The 19,440-nt window shown below is 48.5% G+C and overlaps 7 protein-coding genes and 1 non-coding gene across 8 annotated transcripts; 3 read left to right on the top strand and 5 right to left on the bottom strand.

Annotated features, from left to right (window-relative positions):
* Nucleotides 1-1,350: 1,350 nt before the first annotated feature.
* Nucleotides 1,351-2,409, top strand: BO79DRAFT_215908 (uncharacterized protein; the record flags this gene model as incomplete). The annotated part of the gene is made up of 4 exons (XM_025683293.1): nucleotides 1,351-1,464; nucleotides 1,539-1,782; nucleotides 1,873-1,904; nucleotides 2,029-2,409. The coding sequence occupies 4 exons, from the start codon at nucleotides 1,351-1,353 to the stop codon at nucleotides 2,407-2,409; spliced, it is 771 nt and encodes a 256-aa protein (XP_025541746.1).
* Nucleotides 2,410-5,278: 2,869 nt separating this feature from the next.
* BO79DRAFT_215910 (uncharacterized protein) lies at nucleotides 5,279-5,912 on the bottom strand (the record flags this gene model as incomplete). The annotated part of the gene is made up of 3 exons (XM_025683294.1): nucleotides 5,279-5,774; nucleotides 5,804-5,837; nucleotides 5,891-5,912. The coding sequence occupies 3 exons, from the start codon at nucleotides 5,910-5,912 to the stop codon at nucleotides 5,279-5,281; spliced, it is 552 nt and encodes a 183-aa protein (XP_025541747.1).
* Nucleotides 5,913-7,114: 1,202 nt separating this feature from the next.
* BO79DRAFT_t79 lies at nucleotides 7,115-7,195 on the bottom strand. The gene has a single exon. It is a non-coding gene; the product is annotated as a tRNA-Thr (tRNA).
* A 204-nt stretch (nucleotides 7,196-7,399) lies between these two features.
* Nucleotides 7,400-9,070, bottom strand: BO79DRAFT_281143 (uncharacterized protein; the record flags this gene model as incomplete). Its single annotated transcript, XM_025688131.1, has 4 exons — nucleotides 7,400-7,593; nucleotides 7,624-8,056; nucleotides 8,115-8,892; nucleotides 8,968-9,070. 4 exons carry the CDS (start codon nucleotides 9,068-9,070, stop codon nucleotides 7,540-7,542), a joined length of 1,368 nt encoding a protein of 455 aa, XP_025541748.1. The 3' UTR covers nucleotides 7,400-7,539.
* Nucleotides 9,071-9,419: 349 nt separating this feature from the next.
* BO79DRAFT_169977 (cytochrome P450) lies at nucleotides 9,420-11,528 on the bottom strand. The gene is made up of 4 exons (XM_025679515.1): nucleotides 11,077-11,528; nucleotides 10,987-11,021; nucleotides 10,121-10,933; nucleotides 9,420-10,068 (listed from the first exon to the last, which is right to left on the bottom strand). The coding sequence occupies exons 1-4, from the start codon at nucleotides 11,462-11,464 to the stop codon at nucleotides 9,547-9,549; spliced, it is 1,758 nt and encodes a 585-aa protein (XP_025541749.1). The 5' UTR covers nucleotides 11,465-11,528; the 3' UTR covers nucleotides 9,420-9,546.
* Nucleotides 11,529-12,215: 687 nt separating this feature from the next.
* On the bottom strand, nucleotides 12,216-13,707 carry BO79DRAFT_208222 (40S ribosomal protein uS5). Its single transcript, XM_025682347.1, has 3 exons — nucleotides 13,347-13,707; nucleotides 12,915-13,172; nucleotides 12,216-12,844 (listed from the first exon to the last, which is right to left on the bottom strand). The coding sequence occupies exons 1-3, from the start codon at nucleotides 13,608-13,610 to the stop codon at nucleotides 12,587-12,589; spliced, it is 780 nt and encodes a 259-aa protein (XP_025541750.1). The 5' UTR covers nucleotides 13,611-13,707; the 3' UTR covers nucleotides 12,216-12,586.
* A 395-nt stretch (nucleotides 13,708-14,102) lies between these two features.
* On the top strand, nucleotides 14,103-14,949 carry BO79DRAFT_286326 (Mpv17/PMP22 family protein; the record flags this gene model as incomplete). The annotated part of the gene is made up of 5 exons (XM_025688458.1): nucleotides 14,103-14,113; nucleotides 14,166-14,220; nucleotides 14,340-14,445; nucleotides 14,549-14,854; nucleotides 14,906-14,949. The coding sequence occupies 5 exons, from the start codon at nucleotides 14,103-14,105 to the stop codon at nucleotides 14,947-14,949; spliced, it is 522 nt and encodes a 173-aa protein (XP_025541751.1).
* A 634-nt stretch (nucleotides 14,950-15,583) lies between these two features.
* BO79DRAFT_191730 (eukaryotic translation initiation factor 4E) lies at nucleotides 15,584-17,021 on the top strand. Its single transcript, XM_025680846.1, has 3 exons — nucleotides 15,584-16,070; nucleotides 16,135-16,206; nucleotides 16,270-17,021. Exons 1-3 carry the CDS (start codon nucleotides 15,867-15,869, stop codon nucleotides 16,735-16,737), a joined length of 744 nt encoding a protein of 247 aa, XP_025541752.1. The 5' UTR covers nucleotides 15,584-15,866; the 3' UTR covers nucleotides 16,738-17,021.
* Nucleotides 17,022-19,440: the final 2,419 nt, after the last annotated feature.

The raw sequence follows: 19,440 nt of genomic DNA on the forward strand, positions 1-19,440 counted from the left end.
GTCGAGGATGAGATTGTCAATCACAGGAGACGATGGTTGCCGTTGACTTAATGCTGTATGGAACGAGTCCCAGGCAATCTCCAGCTCGCTTTTGAATGTCGATGTATTGATTGCCGTGTTAATTGTCAGTTAATTAACTGAATTCGTTCGCAAAGCGGCCTTCGCAGTAATAGGAATTGTCGCGGATCATGTATCCAAATGGCGCAGTGTGTTCTCAGGCAGCCCATTAAACAGCCCGATGTTTCCGTCATCTGTGTGGTATAAAATGGCTTGAATGCCCCGGGCCAATTTCAGAACTGCCATGTGTGTTTATAGGTGGAGGACCACAATCAATCTCGCAGGAAAAGACTCGCATTTTGGTATATTGCGTTCATCATGCCACTGCAAGTCTCAAGTACTTAGCAAGAGCGTGTCGAATGGGAGAGTTCTCTCCATATTGAGCTTCTTCACTAATGACCAGGAGCAATGATCCGCTATAAACGGTCGCTTCTTGTTGGAGACATGTTCATTTGCTTCACAATGAGTTTTAGTATATATCGCATCGCAGTAGGCGACCAAATCCTCCTGCTGTTTTCCGCCGGGTCCCAAGCCCAGTGTATTCTGACACAGAATGCACATCTGATGGATTTCCAAGGCCTTCTGGATGCTGATACCCAAAAAAGATATATGATGAAGCTGCCCGATTTATTGAGGATGGTTGCGATAAACCGAGTAGAGAACACCAACAAGACCAGCAATGACTTTGGCTCTGACTGCCTTAAAGAATTCCGGTCTGTCCATAAGAGAGAGAACGCGGACAGGGGCCCAGTAACATTCATGATTGAATTTCCTGGCCCCATTCTAGACGGATATACTGAGATTCCAAATGGCCTCTAGCCCTCTAACGAGAAAACATTCTTGGGCGGAGTGACCACGGCGCCTGCAGGCGCGACAAACATTTCTCTTGCGCTGCATACATAGTTCCCTTGATAACTTGTACAGCCTATAATAACAATGACTATTAGCTTTGATACCTACGATGCGTCCTCGCCCTCTTCCTCCTCGGCCACCAGTGCCAATGAGCTGGTCCATTGAAAGAAGAAAAAAAAAACCGCATAACGGGTATGCGTGCCTGGTTTCTCGCACGTGAAATAATAGAGACTTGCTAAGAGCCTGCTGATATTGATGCTGTTGGGATCCTTCGGGCTCAGTCAATAGGCCACGGCACATCAAGCATCAAAGCACATTCTTTCCATGCCTTGATCGTCACGGCCCAAGTATCTCCGGCGACCTGGTTGTATAGAGTCAGCATATCTTGCGTATTATAGAGGTCAACTCTGCGTTCGTGTTGTTTGGCATGCTATGCCAACGATGTACCTTCCTCGAATGTCAATGACGGTTCAACAACTGTCCAAAGAGCATCGTTTGGACTACCGCGATGTGGTAAACAGAGTAAGCTCAAGTGCTGAGCGAGATGTCCATTGGGTAGGTGGATATTTGTCTGCTGGCATCCCTTCCTAGCTACTGTGTAGCTGAGACGTTGTGCATGTCAGTCAAAGGAACATGCGGAGACTGGATTCGGAATGAAGCCCTGCCGTCTCTCATTTGCGACTTCGCTCAGTTTGGTACGTCAAGAGGACGTGGAAGAAATGGCCGACGGCACGCCGCTAGTCCGCTTCATAGACCCTGCGGGAGGTTATTGGAACTCCCGCTTGTATTTCCTAGTGGAGTTTGAACAGCAAATTGATTCCCATGTTTCGGTATCCTTGTCAATGTCGCAGTTGGCAGCCGTAAACGGGCCGAGTACGTGGGTAGACTCAATCTTAAATGCTTGTAGCACCTGGTCTTCAATGGAGTAAGAAACTGATGGTATCGATGTAACCCCAATCACAGTGACACCGAGCTTGCAGCAGAGAGGGTTTACTGTAAGTAGAGGTCAGTATCAGAAAAAACCATATGATCAGAGACTGCGGGTTTCTGTAAAGCCAAAGGAAACACTCACAAGGAGACTGTTGTATTTCCCATAACATATGGGCTAGATTGACCAAGCACATGAGCTTAGAACAGGTCTCCACCCCGTCTGGACCTAATACCTCTTCCTTCCAGGCCTTGATCTGTTCTGAGGTCCAGAAAGACGCTAAAGCTCCCCAGAAACCCGGGAGCCCTCCAACAGCCGTTCGGTGGCCCTACCTGGGAGTGCCCGCGGGAGGCGGGGGCGGTCCGCGAACAAAAGGACCCCTTGTAGTCGGGGCCGCCAAAACGTTAGTCAAAGTCACGGTCTCGCCGCGAACGATGGCGGTCCACACCAGAAGTCATATGCGGCGACAACGACTTCGAAACTGTCAGACAGATCCACAGCAAGTGACGGCTTTCATCAACGCCCAATTCGATTTGATGGTTCTTTGTTCTGACTGTCTGGCAAGATATTGAAAGCAAGTCTATAATTTCCACGTATCAAATTCCATTTATAGCCAAGCATTGCTGTGGCACTCTCATTATTGATATAATCGAAGATTTCTGGAACTTTTTCAACACGTTGAAGTGTCGTCGCGTCGTATCTTTGTTATCTGTCCCAAGCACAAGGGAAACTTAAGATAGGATCCTTTCCCAATGCTTGCCATGCAGTTTCAGGGCTCACAGAGCCGAATATTCTATATAAGAGGGACGTCGGTAAGGCTTCTGTACGTAGGCCGAAATGGTAGCATGTATCGGACACACAGCCTAATCCGTACGATTTTTTGTATAAGTTGCATTCGTAACAACATCTCTGCATGGTTGGAAGATAGAGAAATGGCCCAATCTTCGGCACCTGGGCTGGCAGAATTCATTGAATATCTGTCCAATGGTATAGTAGGGAGAGATGCACATCTGGTGCATTAGATGGAGTGTGTCGTATGCAGTCTCTAAACAAGGAGTATTCGAAGATGTATTCAAGTTGAAATTTGGTGTTGCTGTTGACTAGGGTTCCGCAAAGGTTTGGGGAACCAATTCCAAACTTCTGTTGGGGTCACTAACCGCTGCCAATATGATTGCCGGTTGTTTCATCCACTGGGTCGAACGGTTTCAGCATGTCCATTGATCTTCAGTACACGATTGTTTATTTCGTGGCAAAAGACAAGTTTGGGTTCAATATTTGGGTGTCAATTATACTGTTTGTTTCCGTGTTGCGGTATGGACAGTAGATACCGGCATAATGCCGTGCCTGAGAAATTGCTAGTCGTAATGATGGTCACGGTGGTAAAAGAGTATGCAGCAACGGGTATATCACTCAGTATAGTGTTGAACATAGTACTGGTAGAAGTAGGGCAAGAATTTAAATGTAACCAGAGTACTGGACGGAAAGAGTTGGACTTAAGACTTTGTTGAGGACCCAAGCTGCATGTTCTTAGGATTAGTTCGCATCGCTTAGTTTCTATGGTCTTCGTAGACCCCAGATTTAATCCCCTGTGTCTTGAATAGCTTTTTCCAGTGCTCTCAGTCTCTGTCTGCAGATAGTCTTGCCAGTCACCTTATACTTCCTGGCGAGACTGTCTGCACTCGCCGATATATTGCTGAAGTCGCCATTAGCCTTCATGGAACCCGATCCCAGGTTCGATAAAGTTGTACTAAGATGTTGTATTTACCGCCCAGCCCATCAAAGTTTCGAGCTCTCTTCGAATAGAAAGAGCAATTCTCGGCTGTCGTAGTGTCTGACACCACTCTCTGGAGGGATGCAATTGCTAGACGGCATGTTACCTCCCTGATAGCTGGATTCTTCGTCAGCATGGCTTGGCAAGGCAACAATAATGGATCATTGGGTGCATATTCAAGGGCACTTCCTCGATTGGCTCGATTGGGTGCAGGGAAATCAGCATCAGGTATCGCCATGCACATACAAATGTGGGTTCCGTTCGACTCGCATGCCCAACAGGGCTTCTAGAACATATGAAGGGTGAGGCCGGTGCGGAGTAGTGCCGTCTGTAGGGCCCAGCGCATTCCGTTGTCCCAGCAGTTCCATGTGAGACTCTCGTGCCATGCCACGACAAAGGAACATTGTCCGTGGGCGGAAGTAATTGATAGCAACTATATTCAAGAGGCGCGGTTCGTAAGCCGCTCGGCTGATAATTTTTTGATTATCTCGTGGTTGTCGTGGAGCTGTTAGGTCGACCTATGTCCACAGTGAGTCTGATTGTTTGAAACAACTGGCTTTCAAATCGACATGTAGAGATATTATCTCGATGAGAATGTATAGTACAGTCTGTAGTTTCTATAACGATCGTGCGTCATAGCATACAACAGGTGGCCATCGTAGTAGATGTCATAATTGCTCGGTATAGAAGACATCTCAGTGGTCTTGATGGCCAGTAATATAAAGATTTTCTTCTTGATGATAATTATAAGAAAGATAGAGAAGAATGTAGGAGGGAGGAAATGTCTGGTATGGAAACTTCCGTCCTTTTATATCCATGGAAGACGGGAAGATGCAGTGAAATCTACGGAATGTGCCGTGAATCCTACAGCGGTTGGATATGAATGAGGACGAGTGGTAGGTAATAGAGCACAGGTAATTGAAACTAATTCCCAGCTAGCCCTATACAATTCCATATTATATTCCAAATATCCCTGCAAATTCAACGCCGCAGTAAAGGCTATATGTGAATTCTCTCCCTGTCGGGTGAGTATGTGGCGGATTGGGTGAATCTGGGGGTTAACTAAATTGATGAAGCAAGGGGGAGCCTTGTCTCTGCTCTTTCAAATCAATAATTGATGCTTGTTCGAACATCTACGATATTTCGAGTTGAGAGCTTTGATTGCTTTAAGGTAGACTGTGTGATGTACAGTCTAGCACAGTCATCGTCTTCCCAGACTGGACAAGCGTTCATTAGTAGCTCCATCATTTGCAGAAGCCATGCTTAGATGCAAGAAACGCCATGTTTCTATGGTTATTACTCGTATTATGAAGAAATGCAGCTCCTAGATCGCTTGTTCCGGTGGAACACAAACATCGAAGGCCTTCTACAGAGCGATTAAGAGGTCAACATCTTATCATGTAGGTGTAGTTCGAGTCGTCTGTTATTGGGTATTGTTTGCTAATATCATATCATAGTTGAGACAGATTTTCGTTTTGCGCGGATAATTCTCCTTCCTAAACATGCTATGTACTTGGCAAGGGCACCTCTCAGCGAATGATTGACTATTATTGATGTCCCATCTAAGTTCTAAAAACACAACGCACATCCCACAGATAGAGGGAGGGGGGAAGAGGGAGAGCAGACAAATATCTAATCCAAGTGCCCAGCATAAAAATGGAAATATCACATCAAGCCTTGGCCAATTCTCGCAAGCCAGGAGCAATCCACTTGCAGAGTGTCTCTAAACCATGTCGTGCCACATATAACTCTTCCATTTCTTCGAAGTGCCACTTTTTAATAAGAAAGTGCTCGTGAGTAACGTTCGGATCTCCTAGGTCGCTGTTCGTCCAGTGTCCGAATACGTTCACATCGCTGCGACTGATCGTAGCCATAAGTACTCGTACCTTCCCGTCGAACTTGTCGGCTCCGTCGTTTTTTCCGTAGGCCTTTTGGTAGAAGTATCGCAGACCTCCGAGCATTAAGGCGGCCAAGTGGAGGTTCCGGAGAGGGCCTTGCTTTGCGTCGATTCTCATCTCGACCGAAGAGAAGGGAAAAGCAAAATGTCCATCCACGACTATGGGGAACGCGAACTTGAGACTGTCTGGCAACTCATCGAAAGCAAGTTTATGATTTCCACGTATCGATTTCCAATTATAGCCAACGACGATGTCGGGGTCTGGTATACTGAGGGATCGTAGCACTGTCCCTCGCACCTCAAGGTGCTCCGGGGAGTTGCTCGCCGGTTACCTGCAAGAGCGTTACAAATTGTGCGATGAGCGATTAGCAACTGATGAACTTACCGATTCGCAAGAGTGACACCATTGATCAGTGTACATAAATGCAAGTTGTATTTTCCCATACCAATCAGTGGAATCAACCGCATTTAAGGGGATAAATGCTCAAACCCATGAGAGCTATATGTGTGCTCTCTGCCCGGGTTTCCATTCCATTGATACGTCGAACTTCAACTCCGACAATCAAGTGAGTCATTCAGTGATTGAAGTAGTGAAAAAAAGAAGGGTATAGAAAACATTAATGCAGCCAGACCGACAGAACGATTCCTATTCAAGTATGCATGTTTCAGAGGGTGTTCGGCTTCTGTAGGTACTTTCAATGTAGACGATAACTCGTAGTCTGGTTTGCGTTCCGTGTATGACGGAGAAGGTTCCTCTTCGATGATGATATTGCCGCATAAAAGGACATTTCTGTATGTAACTTCATCCATATAAGTAAAAGCTGTGATGGATCTTGGTTGATCCATAGTCGTGAGTGGGAATGAAGGAGAAGACGCATGGGTTGTTATGTCAATCTCAGGCCCGTGAGCGGGATCAGTATTATTGATACAGTCCAAAATGCGTTGTAATCGATAACCAAAAAGCCAGCCTGTTTTTCAAGTTAGCTAGCAGGTTCTGAGAAGCGAAGCAGGGAAGAAGAGGTCATGAATGGCAAGTGTGTTCGATACCTTTCGCCACTTGGAGAAGCCATCACCATTTGAATAATAATGGGAAATGCTCTCCTGTTTTCTCTCCAGATTGACACGATATATCAAATTGATATCTTGTTTAGCGTGTTGGCAGACATTTGATGCAGAAGAGTGTTTCGCGAGGCAAGAGATGATCAGAAGACCGCGAACTTGTTACAAGCGTCAGGTAGAAGGAAGTCTCGGGCCACAGCTCTGGGTGATGGTAGGAAGTAACCAAGTACGAGGCAGGAAGGAGCGCCCAAGTTGTAGGTATTTTCAGTCGTATTACTTACGTATAGTAAGTAGTATTCATTCTTGCTTCAATACCGTATAAACACCATATTACGCTACTTTTATAGAATGACTAGTTACTGGTTTGGTCAAAGGACCCTGCATACATGTTTAACTAGTATGGAAGTTCGTGATCTCCAATGAGTAGAGATCCAACCATGCCCTCCCTAAATAAAGAGCATAAAAATCAGTGTAATCCAAGTATGTATTAAGAGCCAAAGGAAAGAAATGATTGTATATGCTATCAGCAAAACAAAACAAAACAGAGATCTGCACCGGATGGGGATTGAACCCACGACCTTCGCATACCACCAATTACGAGTGCGACGCTCTACCACTGAGCCACCGGTGCTGTCTTAGTAAGCACGGTGGCAAATTGGATTTCATCAGCCTATCCTATCCCTACGGTGACTTCAATCTCCACTGGTACATAATGTTGGCAATAGATCACTCGAGGACTAGTATTCTCTTTGTGCAGAAGGACAGGGCAATTGGAGGATTATATATTATCATATTATCTCTCCCTAGGCTAATCCTAATACATTTTTTGACACATTACTCGTTGGCTGGTAATAATCGCATCCCATATAGTGGTGATGCTTGTCGCTAGAATGGCAAGCCATTCAGAAACTTATAAGTCATGAACATAAAGAACATCAATCTGGATCATTAATCGAATATCATCTCAATCATGATTCATCTTCCATCGAGGTCTCGAGTAAGTACCGGGCCGTCAATCAGGTCACTATTCTGCAAACCGTCAACCAATCAGCCACACACCAAACCAGAAAAGATTAAGGTAAACTCACTAAGCGACTCCGGACCGGTATACTTCTTCTCACTGATCTTCTTACCACCCTTCAATTCAATAACCTTCAGCTCAGACGACAAATTGACCCGTCTGGCAGTACTCACCTTTTCCTGCATCTGGCGCGGAAAATCCACCTCCACCTTCTTCATGGGCTTGCAGAGCCAGAAGCCGGCGTCCACGCAGTAGTCCTTGAAATGGATTCTCTGCAGTCTCTTGGCGTCAAACCAATGCAGGAACGGGTCCGCGTCGACGATGAATCCAAAGAGAGTCAGTGTGCGGATGGAGAGCTTCTGGCGAGTGCGGCCCACAGACATGGCACGCACTTTGGCCTTCTCGATGACCATCTTGTCGAGGTATTCGGCTTCGCCCAGGTTGTGGTCGAGTGCGCCGGTGCCGTCACCGCTGGTGATGGGTCTGCTGTTAGTAACTAAGAGAGACGAGAGGTGACTAGGATTCTTACAAGTAAACTGGTTCCGCATAGTGAGCCTTGCTGAGCTTCCAACCTCCCTTAATGAAGGGCCAATCGCCAGTCTTGCTCTTGCGGATACGGGGATGCAAGGCCATGCCAAGCTCCAGTTCCTCAAGGTCAATGTTCAACCAGGCGGCCTGCCAGATATATTTCTGGTATGACTGCATCATGCCGATGATCTTCAGACTGCGGAGATTGCGGAATAGACAAAGAGGAGACATCTGCTCAAGATCAAGCATGATGAGCGCCGGCTCGGTTTTGCTGTCGGTTTTATTGTCAATGTCACTGATGTTCTCCTTATTGTCCAATTCCTGAGGCCAGAACAAGTCAAGTCCGAGCGACTGACGGTCATCAGTAAGACGCTCCCAGGTCTCGCCGCCGCGGAACTCTAAGAGAGGCTTCTCCGGGGTGGCTTCATCTGCAGATAGGAGCTGGACTGATCCCACCTCGGTCTCATCTTCAGACTCCTCCCGCATCAAGTTAGCCATTCTGTACAGGGCGGAGCGGATGAGCGAGCTCGAACGGCTGGACGTGACGCTGGATCCTCGGACTTGGGATTGGGAGCGCGTGCGAGATTGCGAACGAGGGCGTCTGGAGAGTTCAGCGACACGAGCTGTTGCTAGGGGAGTGCCAGTGAACGCCGCATCGTTCATACTGAACCGACGGCTTCTGCGTTTGTCTGGGTTGGCGCTGCTGGCAGCAGGGGCATGGGAGTTTTGCTCATGTTCTTGGTTGAATGGGAATCTTTCGTGCAGAGGCTTGTCTTGATCTAGAAAGAGTATTAGTTAGATGGTGAGGGGATGGAGACTGTAGACAGAGAGAAGAGGGGAGGTTCAATACTCACCTGCTTCGATACGGTCGTGAATGGGCTGGTTGTAAGCTTCAGCGTCTTTCCAGAACTCCTCTCCGAGGAGAGTAGCCTTCCAGTGGTCAGGGTAGTTCTCCATCGTGGGTCTGTTGGTGTCCACCAGCAGTGGAGATGTGATGGAGAAGACCTCAGTTGAACAGATGGTTGCTGCGCCGAGAAGCGCCGAGCAAGATCAGGTGAGGAGTGGTGAAAGTAGGGAAAGTGAGAAAGCAACGGTGAGAAGCGGACGAACACATATTGCTGCAGCCAGGAAGCCATTCACTGATGCTAAGAGTGGAGTATCTCGGCGTGTGTGCAGAAGTAAACAGCCTTTCTTTGGTGCCGGAGAGACAAACCCGCCTCAAACACACCAGCTCCATATAGAAGATTAACAAAGCACCTACATCACAAAGACTTTCACCGAGCACTGAGTTTGTGGTTACTCCATTGTCAGTTGCTACATTCTTTATATACATCCTACTCTGTCTGGCTTTGTTTTGGCTATTTGGGCATTCATTAGTGTCATCCTGCTTTATGCCAGCCAATCCGCCATCACGCATCAGCTTCTCCAAGAACTCATCTCCTTTGGAAAATCAGCGGTACTTCCTCCCTCATAGCCAGGGTAATAATCGCGGTGCTTTTATTCAATACTCTTTCAGCGTTCAGTCTGCCCTTCTCACTGCTGTCGGCCAACTCAATCCTGTACTGTTGGAGGACTGTCGTAAGCGCAGCGACGAATTCGACCTGCGAGAACTTCTTCCCCAAGCAAGCGCGGAACCCGTCGCTGAATGGAATATAGGCACCTCTAACTGGCTTATGGATAGTCGGATATTCCAACCCAGGGCCAGCAAGTCCAGGTAAATCGTCATTTCCGGCCAAGAAACTGTCCTTATTGCGCGCATCCCACCTCTGCGGTCGATAGAGAGTGACATCGTCCCCCCAGTATTCTTCAGAATAGTGAAGGCTGCCCAGGTTCAAGTTGATGTCGATATCGGGTTCCAAAACGTAGTCTTTACCGTCGTAGTGGATGACGCTCGGGGTGTCCCCTGTACATTTTGGTACGGTGATAACCGGAGGGTAGAGACGCATCGTTTCGAGCTAAATTGCAGTTAGCTTGTCACCAGCTATACAGAAAGGGAACTCGGCGCACCATCACGCAAAGAGGGGTGACAAGCTTGGGGAAAACTTCGTCATAGTTCCAGTCCCCAATACTCGGCGGTTCATCTTTGACAGCCTCGGATATGCCGTTATATACCCAATCTTGTACATTTTGATGCAGGGCAAGCAGTACAAAAGCAAACCTCAGAGTTGTTGCTGTCGTTTCATGCCCAGCAATGGTAAATAAATGCATGTTGCTGATGATTTCTCGGTCGGAAAGACCTGCGTCCTTGCTGTCTCCAGGCTTCCTGGAGATTAACATGCCTTCAATAAGATTCGAGGGGCTTTCTTGTCCGCTTAATCTGGACTCTGTGGTAGTAATCAATCTCTGTAGATACTTGTCTAGATCTCGGTGAGCTGCGAAGTCCTGCTTGAAGAATGGAACCAACACTCTCGGGATCCACTTAGGTAACATATTGTTCGCCAGCGCCATGGTGGGGATGTTCACATTCATGTAAGCCACTACTGCTCCGAACGTGAAGTCGAAACCTGCTGGTGGGGTGGGACTGTCCCTGAAAATGTCCTCCTTGTTCTTGAGCGAGTCCTGGGGTAGTGGCTTAAAGGGCGCTTTTACTCCAAATCCAGCGCCAGACAACACATTCAGAGTAAGCTTGTGGATGTCGTCTCTAGTACATTCCGCCGTGAATCCCGGTCCACGAGTTGAATCTAGCGGAGAAGCTTCCGCCCATTGCTCGATCATATCCTGCGTTTGTTGAATAGACTCCTTCCATACCAGGGCGTTATTCTTCTCATGGAACGTTGTTGCTGTGTATCGACGGTGGTGAGACCATTCTTTGTCCTCACACTAGACAGGTCAGTCCAGGACCTCACTCAATACTTTCGAACAGATGAACTCACCGTGACAACATTAGGTCCATACATATCCAGGATGCCTATGATAGCATTAGCATTCGAAGTTGCACAATGACAATTGTCAGGGAGACCCACTATATAGCCTGACTGGCTTCGGAAAGTCCTGTCGTGCGTTGACGATCTGAGAGACCACAGAAGCATCCGCGACACTCAAGAAAACGCCGCCAGAATTGACTAGCATGTAAAGCTTCCCGTACCTTTTCACTTGGCGATCCCTAACCATCCAGCGATAGGTGCCGACATTATCGTACAGGATATCCCCAACCCATTGGGGAAGACAATATTCTGCAAGCAACGGGAGAAGCCAGCCGAACAAGATCATAAATATGATGCTGACATTATACGGGGGCACAACATAAGGAAGCTTGGAGCGCTGTGCTTTGCGAATATTCTTGGCGAGGTTCCAGATGTAATTAAAAACCAGCAGGCCTATGAAGCCTAAGACTAGGGTGTACGCGATCATCGCACTGGGAAGCCCAAGCTCGGGCGGGTACTCGCGTCAGGAGAACTTTACTTTGCAGGAACGAAGGAATCCTTGAAATAATAAATAAGCATCGGCTCAGCGACCGCTGATTCCCTCAAATTCTGTCGGATTATTGTTTCCCCCTTTGATAAGTGCCAGGCTGTCAGCGGCGCGGCGCAGCTGACATGTGCTAACTTGAGTCGCACTGGCTTAGAGTTTATTTAAATGAGTGGTCCGTAATACTCCCCGGCGCTTAGAGAGATATGAAGGGGAAGTGAAGGAGAAAGGGATACCAGCCCGAAGGTGGTTGATTGATGGTGGTACCAACAAGGGCAAAAGGATCGTGACTTGTCCATCGATCCAGTAACTCGATGGATCTCGCACTATCTTCGATCGGCAGCTGAAGGCATGGTTGCGGGACGCACGGGAGGTGGATCATGCGCCACGGGTTCTGTAATCTGCTTTTGTTTTATTCGACAGCATCAAGCGAATGAAAATCAACTTATTGTGATTGCATAAGTTGCGACCGACTCGGGTGCATAAAACGACCAGGTACGGGGAATGTCGGCTGGATGCCGTCGACATTGTTGATGGCTGGGGGCCGTGGCAGATAAGAAGCAGTGGGTTTAGGCGGAGCCATATGCGGAATCTGGAACACATCCAGGCACAACTTCTCCACTACATTGCCTGATAGACCAGCAAAAGTTGAGATTGGCAACTACGTCATTACGAGGAATTTGGAAATATGGGAAGGTCTAGAGAGCAGCCACTGTTCATCAAATCGAGCACTACGTCGCAGGGATCCCTGATTGAAGGCCTAGCCCATCCTACTATATCCGGACCGTGTGCAGGCATTGCAATGCAGGAACCCGTCAGCCACCCACTTTCAAGTACCGTCGGCTTGCCGAAAGAGAGCTTGGATCGACATCACGTTGTTTTTTCCTTGTTCACTGTTCCCGTGTTCATTACATCCATGAATACCGTATATAGCGTAGCATAGCGCGAAAGGTCAGGATTTGCCGGTACTGCCGATCCTACAACCGAAGAGACTTTTGAAAACCCGTAGGAAAATAGTTCGATTCAAAAACAATCATGCAAGGTTATTCCCATCATAGCACTATCCTAGTACTTCTTGCCCTGACGCAGGACATCACCGAACTCCTCCAGAGGGCTGCGGATGAGCTTAGTCTCCTTCCAGAGGTTGGGGGTGAGGAAGCCGTAGGTGTTGACGACGGCAAGGAAAGTAGCCTTGAGGGTGTTCTCGAGGGTCTTGGTGGAACCGGAAGAGCAGGTGTAGGCATCCTGGACACCGGCAAGCTGGAGCAGACGCTTGACAGCGGGGGAGGCAACGAGACCGGTACCACGGGGAGCGGGGATAAGCTATAACCGGGTTAGCATAATGGCCGGACTGAGAAGCGAGATCGAATATCGGGAATGAGTCGCGACATACTCTGACGGAGACGGAACCACACTTGGCGCTCTGCTTGACGGGCAGAGAGTGAGGCTCACCAAGGTTGGTACCCCAGTAACCTCTACGGACGGGGAGAACGCTGAGCTTGGCGATGGTGATGGCGGCACGGATAGCGGTAGCGACTTCCTTGGAGGTCTTGATACCGAGACCGATGTGACCCTCGGAGTCACCGATGACAACGACGGCCTTGAAGCGGGTACGCTGACCGGCACGGGTCTGCTTCTGGACGGGTTTGATCTAAATTTTCCAACCGTCAGCACCTCCCACTTTTTTGATATATCCTTTTTGACCCCATCATGTCTGCAATTCCGATCCACGTAAAAATTCCACCGGCGCATTCAATCCTATTTCCCGCGCACAATCGTAGATCTTCCTTGTCGACAATTCGGTAATCGGGCGATCGGTTCGTACCTTCATGACCTCATCCTTCAGCTTGGGGAGGAAGAAGTCCACAATCTGGTACTCCTTCACGGGCAGGGAGTGCAGGTAGATCTGCTCCATGCTGGTGATCTTGCCAGCCTTGACGAGACGGCCGAGCTTGGTGACGGGCTGCCATTCCTTCTCCTGCTCCTTGGCACCACCGCGACGACCACGGCGACCACGGCCACGGCCACGGTCACCACCACGGTCACCGCGAGAGCCGAATCCTCCACGTCCACGGGGAGCGTCAGCCATGTTGGATATATATGGCGATTGAGAAAGTCGGGGGGGAGAGGTAACGGACGGGAGGTGTCGTTGGGGTTGTCGACGTCGAGGTTGACTTTCTTCTCGCTATCCACAACTTGTTTTGGCACCTGGGAAATTTCGCTGGCGGGTGCGCTAAGCGAGCCCGCAGCCCTGTGCCCTAAGGTGCCCTCCCGATTAGGTAACCCGATTGGGACCCCCCATCCCGTATCATCATGTGACAAGTGGATTATACCCCATTGGGAGCCGTTATCTTCCAATGATTTTGCTTTATTCTTTCCATTTCAACTTCCCGCTGATGCTCTTATCGGTGGTCTGGGGTTCTGATCCAATTATTTGAAGTTATCATAGCTCCCCTTTGGGTCCTCTTCTGCTCTTCTCCAACTATTTACAAATCTGGGGCACTGGGATCATCATATCCGTTCGCAGTCAATCGCATTAATTAGTTTTACTTAATATATAGTCATATCCTATTCTTTGATAATGTTGCGTTGGTATGTTTTGTCCATCCTGATGATCAATATTTCCATTGCTGATCAGGCACAGGTATCAGGCGAGGTTGGCCAAGCAACCTATCCTCACTGCTAGTGTGACGAGTGCTGTAAGAGCTTCCTTCTTCCTACAAGCTATCCATTCATTTACTCTCGTACTTCCTATTATTTGATCTCAACGCCGCCGTAACATCAGTTTGCGCTGACCTCTATTTCCCATGCGGACTAGCTGTTGTTTGGTAGTGGAGATGTTCTAGCCCAACAATTAGTCGATCGTAAGGGATTTGATAAGCACGACATGGCAAGAACGGGGCGCATGGCTCTTTATGGTGGAGGTAAGCTACTATATAATCCCTTATCATTCTGAGGTCCCCTTTCTGCCCTTACAAGTCCTGGGAGCCTTCATACAATGCAAGTGGGCAAGCTAACATGTAACAGCGATCTTCGGACCCGCTGCCACCACCTGGTACGGTGTCCTCCAGCGTCACGTCGTCCTGAACAGCGCCAAAACTACACTCCTTGCCCGTGTCGTCGCGGATCAATGTGTCTTTACTCCCGCACACCTGACTTGTTTCCTGTCTTCCATGGCCATCATGGAAGGCACCGATCCCATCGAGAAGTGGCGTAATGGTTTTGTTCCCAGCTTCAAAGCGAACCTTGCAATCTGGCCTCTCGTTCAAGGAGTCAACTTTGCTATCGTGCCACTTGAGTACCGTGTGCTTTTTGTCAACCTAGTCGCGTTGGGTAAGTATATCCCAGCCTTCTATTAATATCGAATGATACTGACATCACTAGGCTGGAACTGCTTGTTGAGCCTGATTAACAGCGGTGAGAAGTGACTTTGATTATCAATACCCCATCTGTTGTAGACACTTTGCAGATATCCCTATGCTGTCCATAGATTACTATATGTTGTCTGGTCCAATTGTTTTTCATTCGATTATTATACCTACAGGTTTTTCTGCGCGTGTTACATAGATTAGTTTGAGATTAATAAGTAGCATTATGTTGTTTAGTGCCTTATAAGAAGACAAATTACTACTACGGAACTAGTACTCGCTGATAGTTGTGTGGTTTGGATTGTTGTTTTTAGCGACCTGGCTACTAGACCGCGGACGGTTTTATATATTTCAACTTACTTGAAAAGTAGTACTGTAAGTAACCGGCTGTAGCACTACTATGAGCTCTTAAATTTGACCTGAATAAATCTCGACCTTGTAACAAGACAGCATCAATGAGTAGACTTTGAGATTAATCCACATCATATATATAGAAAAAATAATCTAAAAATAATACCATGATGTCGACAAGATGACATTCCCGGCGATTAGGGCTGGGGTTGGGCAGCGGTTAGCCTATGAAAGCACTGCAAAGCGGCGTGGCCCAAAAGGGTAAAGTTCCAATCGTGTCCCCAAATGCGGCTTTCTCCAAACCATCAAAACTTCAGGTTGTGATTTTCTGTCGTCGCCTCAAGAAATCCCCTTCTATCACGACTTCTCTCGCCGTGATTCTGCCTGGAGCAGACGACTCAACTTTCCGTGAACCGAGCGCGCCACTTCCCGCTCCTACTCTGAGCCCGTCAACCCTTCCCAGCTGCGCCTTCCGCGATTCACTCTCCGACACAAAATTTGCCATCCGCGCTATTTTGTCTCTTCCCCTCCGACACGACCGCTTTCCCTCTCATCACCACAATCCCGCCGTTGCATCCTCTTCAACCACCCTCACTTTCCCCTCACCTCCTCAATCAACTTTCATAATGGCCGCTGTTGCTGAGAACGGTCACGCGCCCGTGGCTGACGAGAACGCCGCCCCCGTTGCTGCCGCCGTCGAACAGAAGGAACAGACCGAGAAGACAAATGGAGACTCTGTCACAGTATTCCACGACCCCGAAAACTTCACTGTGAAGCATCCTTTGATGCACGAGTGGACTCTGTGGTTCACCAAGCCCCCTAGCGGCAAGGTACGGATTCTTGCTGAATCAGACATAGCAGTTGGCCAGACAACTAACCTCTCCTGCGCAATAGGGCGATAACTGGAACGATCTGTTGAAGGAAGTTGTGACTTTCAACTCTGTTGAGGAATTCTGGGGTATCTACGTATGTGTTTTCCTTTTTGGGTCCTCCGAGGAGTCTCGCACCGGCTAACCAATGCTTCAATAGAACAACATTTCGCCGACATCCGAGTTGGGCCTCAAAGCCGACTACCATCTTTTCAAGAAGGGAGTTCGTCCCGAGTGGGAAGACCCCCAGAACAAGCACGGAGGCAAGTGGTCATACTCTTTCAAGGACAAGCGCTCCGTGCCCATCGACGACCTGTGGCTCCACGCACAACTGGCCGCCATCGGCGAGACTCTCGAGAACGATGGTGACAACGAGGTTATGGGTGTTGTTGTGAACGTACGCAAGGGCTTCTACCGTGTTGGTCTGTGGACCCGGACTGTTGGCAAGAGTATCCCCGGAGACAAGAACGGTCGTACACCCGCACAGGGCAAGGAGATCCTTGAGAACATTGGTCGGCGGTTCAAGGAAGTCCTTCGTCTCAAGGAGGCTGATGCCGTTGAGTTCTCGGGTCACACGGACAGCGCACACAGTGGCAGCACGAGAGCCAAGGCCAAGTACACCGTCTAAGGTATATAGCCTGTGTGTGCAACTCCATTTACGAGGTATTCATTGCGGATCTGTTTCTTTGCTACGGAATAATGGGAAGTCTTTGTGACGATGGTTGATAACGAATCCGAATGGACCGGCATGAGGAAATGCGCGTCCGACTTGCTAGCATTTGCAGTTACAGTGGTGGTTCGGTCATAGGCACTGATGGCATGCATCTTTCCCTCAGTACGTATTTCTGACGAGGTTTATACCATATTTTATCGAGTTATAGCTTTACGCCTCTAGTGGCTCACAAAATTACGAAAAACACTTTTAAACATCTTATTTTAGTGCATGTGCAATAGACATTCCGCTGCCTCTGGCTCTACTGTTTCCATATTGTGTGCCTAAGACTTACTCTACATCTAGGATAGGGATATACTTCGTCGAGCTGACTTGATGCCGAATTTGATCGACGTAGCCCTGGTGTAAAAAAGGCGACACCCTGGAACTTCGCCTTCCTACTTATCCACGGCTCCCAGATGGATGTGTTTTCGTTTGGAACTATACTGTGGTCCGTCTCATGGAACGCGTATCTATTTTTGGGACTTCTGAGGCCGTCCACCGTTCCAGTTCGGCCCAAACTGGACTGATGACCTGCACTGAAGTCATTTTGCGCATCCTGACTCAATCGTTCTAATTATATCGAGCGCTGACTTTTTGCAAGCTTTTTCTGCCTCGTCTCGGTGCCATTTGGACGATTATAAAAAGGGACTGCCAGCCCTGCTTGTCTCTCGGAAAACCATCCCTCTTACAACTCCCCCTTCTTCACCTATTCTCTACTCTTTGCTCCTACTTCCTCTTCTCTCCTCTCCTCCTCCTACTCTTCCTATTCTTCCTCACATCTTTACCTTCTATTCTTACCTTAGATAGTTCTATTCTCGTTGCTTCTTGTGCTTGTTTTCTACTTGCTTTTGCTAGCGTTCTTTGCGTCCGTTTGGCTTACTTCTTTTCTTACTTCGTCTGCCTGTCCTGCTCGTTCTGCTTTACTTGCTCTGCTTTCCTGTTTGTTCTGCGTTGCTCGTCTGCCTGCCCTCTTCCCTACTATCTCATCTCTCGTCATCTGCCCTTCTTTTCCCTTCTCTGACCTCCCATCCTACCTCATCTCTTCTCTTCTCTTCGCTCTCCTGCCTACCTTCATCTCCCCACCTTTCCCTACTCTACTCTGTCCCGCCTGTCCCTGACCTACCTTACCTACCCCGTTGTTCTCTCTACCCTCTCTCCTACCATCTCTTCTCGTCATCCGTCTATCTCGGCTCCTCTCTTCCCTTCCCTTTTCTCTCCTATTTGCCCTCATCTCCCCTACCCTTCCCTTCCCTGCCTTGCCCTTCCCTTCCCCTGCCTTCCCCTGCCCTCCTCTGCCCTTTTCCTATCCTTTCCCTGCCCTTTGCCTATCACCTCCTTTCCTTTTTATCCCTCTTCTGCCTGCCCTGCCCGTTCCTCCCCTCCCCTACCTGCCTATCCTACTCTGCCCTGTCCTTCTCTGCCTCGCCTTTCCCTTGCCTTCTTCTGCCCTTTACTGCCGTCCTCCCCTATCCTTCCTCTACCCTGCTCTCCCCCGTCTTTCCCCTGCCTGCTCATTCCCTACCCTTCCCCTTCCCCTGCTCTACCTTGCCCATTTCATACCCTTTTACTGCCCTTCCCCTTACCCTTCTCCTGCCCTGCCCTTCTTCTATCCTGCCTTTTCCCTGCCTACCTTTCCCGTCGACATTCTTCTGCCCTGCTCTTCCCTGTCCATCCCTTCCCCTACCGTTTACTCCCGTTTCCCTGCCTGCTCTACCCTTCCCCTTGCCCCCTCTGCCCTGCCTTTTCCCTGCCTACCCTTCCTCTCTCTGCCCGTCCCCTTCCCCTCCGTGCCCATCTCCTGCCCATCTCCTGCCCATCTCCTGCCCATCTCCTGCCCATCTCCTGTCCTGCCCTGCCTTTCTTATACCATCCCCTTCCCTACCTCTCCTACCGTCTCTTCCCCTTCTCATCCTGTCCCTCCTTGCCCTGCCCATCCGTCCCCTCCCCTGCCTGCTTTGCCCTGCCCTTCCCTGTCCAGCACTTCTCCTGCCTTGCCTTTACCCTGCCTTCCCCTGCCCTGCCCTACCCTGCCCTGCCCTACTCTGCTCAGCCTTGTCCTTCCCTACCTGGCCTCCCCTACCTGCCCTGCACTGCCTTTCCCTGCCCTGCCCAACGTTTCTTTGCTTGTTTTGTGTTGATTCTTTGCTTTGCCTGTTCAGCGTTGTTCTGCTTATTCATTACTCTTGATTTCATCTCTTTCTTTGTTAGATAGATTTTTATTCTTATCTCTATTCTTATTAGATAGTTTCTTATGCTTATCCTTTCTTTCTTATTATATTCTTATCAGATAGCTCCTATTCTTATTAGATAGTCTCTTATTCTTATTAGATAGTTTTCTTATTCTTATCATTTTCTTGTTTCTTATTTGTCATCCCAGTCATTGCTTTTCTGCTTGTCTGCTTGTCTGCTTCTATTCTTTACTTCCTAGTTTCCTTGCTTCTAGTTTCTTGCTTCCTTTTGTTTCTGCATTTATATCTTATTTCTTGTTTCCTATTGTTTTTTCTTTGCTTCTTATTTCCTATTTCTTACTCCCCTAGTCTCCTGCTTCCTGCTCGTTCTGCTCGTTCTGCTCGTTCTGCTCGTTCTGCTCGTTCTGCTCGTTCTGCTCGTTCTGCT

The sequence above is a fragment of the Aspergillus costaricaensis genome (assembly GCF_003184835.1).
Source record: "Aspergillus costaricaensis CBS 115574 unplaced genomic scaffold BO79scaffold_9, whole genome shotgun sequence".
Classification (NCBI taxonomy): Eukaryota; Fungi; Ascomycota; class Eurotiomycetes; order Eurotiales; family Aspergillaceae; genus Aspergillus; species Aspergillus costaricensis.